We start from the raw sequence: 495 nt of genomic DNA on the forward strand, positions 1-495 counted from the left end.
TAGTGCGCGGCCTGCGAGACAGCGGCGCCGCAGCTCAGGTGAGGCCCCGCCCCCGGCCCCGCCCCCAGAGGTCCCGGGCCCCGCCCCCTCGTTAACCCTTCGCTCCCCCAGCAGAACGCGCCGGCCCTGGGGGGGCTCGTGGGCGTCACCAGCGCGCGGCTCGGCTGCGGCAAGACGCGGTGAGCGCGGGGATGGGGGAGGGGGCAGGGACTGGTCTGGGAGGTCTCATGCCCCTTTGTCTGCCCTGGTGGCAGAGGGGTGGGGGAGGGTGGTGCGCAGGGCCTGGAGTGTGCAGCCCCTGCTCGAGGAGGGTGGGGGCTGAGCTGGGCCCCTGTCTCCCCGGCCCCCATGCTGGCAGGTTCGAGGGGCTGTGCCTGCTGTCACTGCTGGTGCAGGAAAGCCCCAGCGATCTGTTCCAGCAGCACTGCCTGGCCTGGCTGCGCAGTCTCCAGCACCTGCTCCAGGCCAGTGCACACAGCCGGGGGTGGGGGGCTA

The 495-nt window shown here is 73.3% G+C and overlaps 1 protein-coding gene across 1 annotated transcript in view; it reads left to right on the plus strand.

Annotated features, from left to right (window-relative positions):
- Window positions 1–495, plus strand: part of PELP1 (proline, glutamate and leucine rich protein 1) — a 9,988-nt gene that overhangs the window by 553 nt on the left and 8,940 nt on the right. Inside the window, exons 2-4 of the mRNA XM_025192266.1 lie at window positions 4–38; window positions 112–179; window positions 359–464. Coding sequence (XP_025048051.1) covers window positions 4–38; window positions 112–179; window positions 359–464 — 209 coding nt within the window. The remainder of the gene's footprint in view (window positions 1–3; window positions 39–111; window positions 180–358; window positions 465–495) is intronic.

This window comes from Alligator sinensis, unplaced genomic scaffold, assembly GCF_000455745.1.
Source record: "Alligator sinensis unplaced genomic scaffold, ASM45574v1 scaffold662_3, whole genome shotgun sequence".
In the NCBI taxonomy this organism is placed as follows: Eukaryota; Metazoa; Chordata; order Crocodylia; family Alligatoridae; genus Alligator; species Alligator sinensis.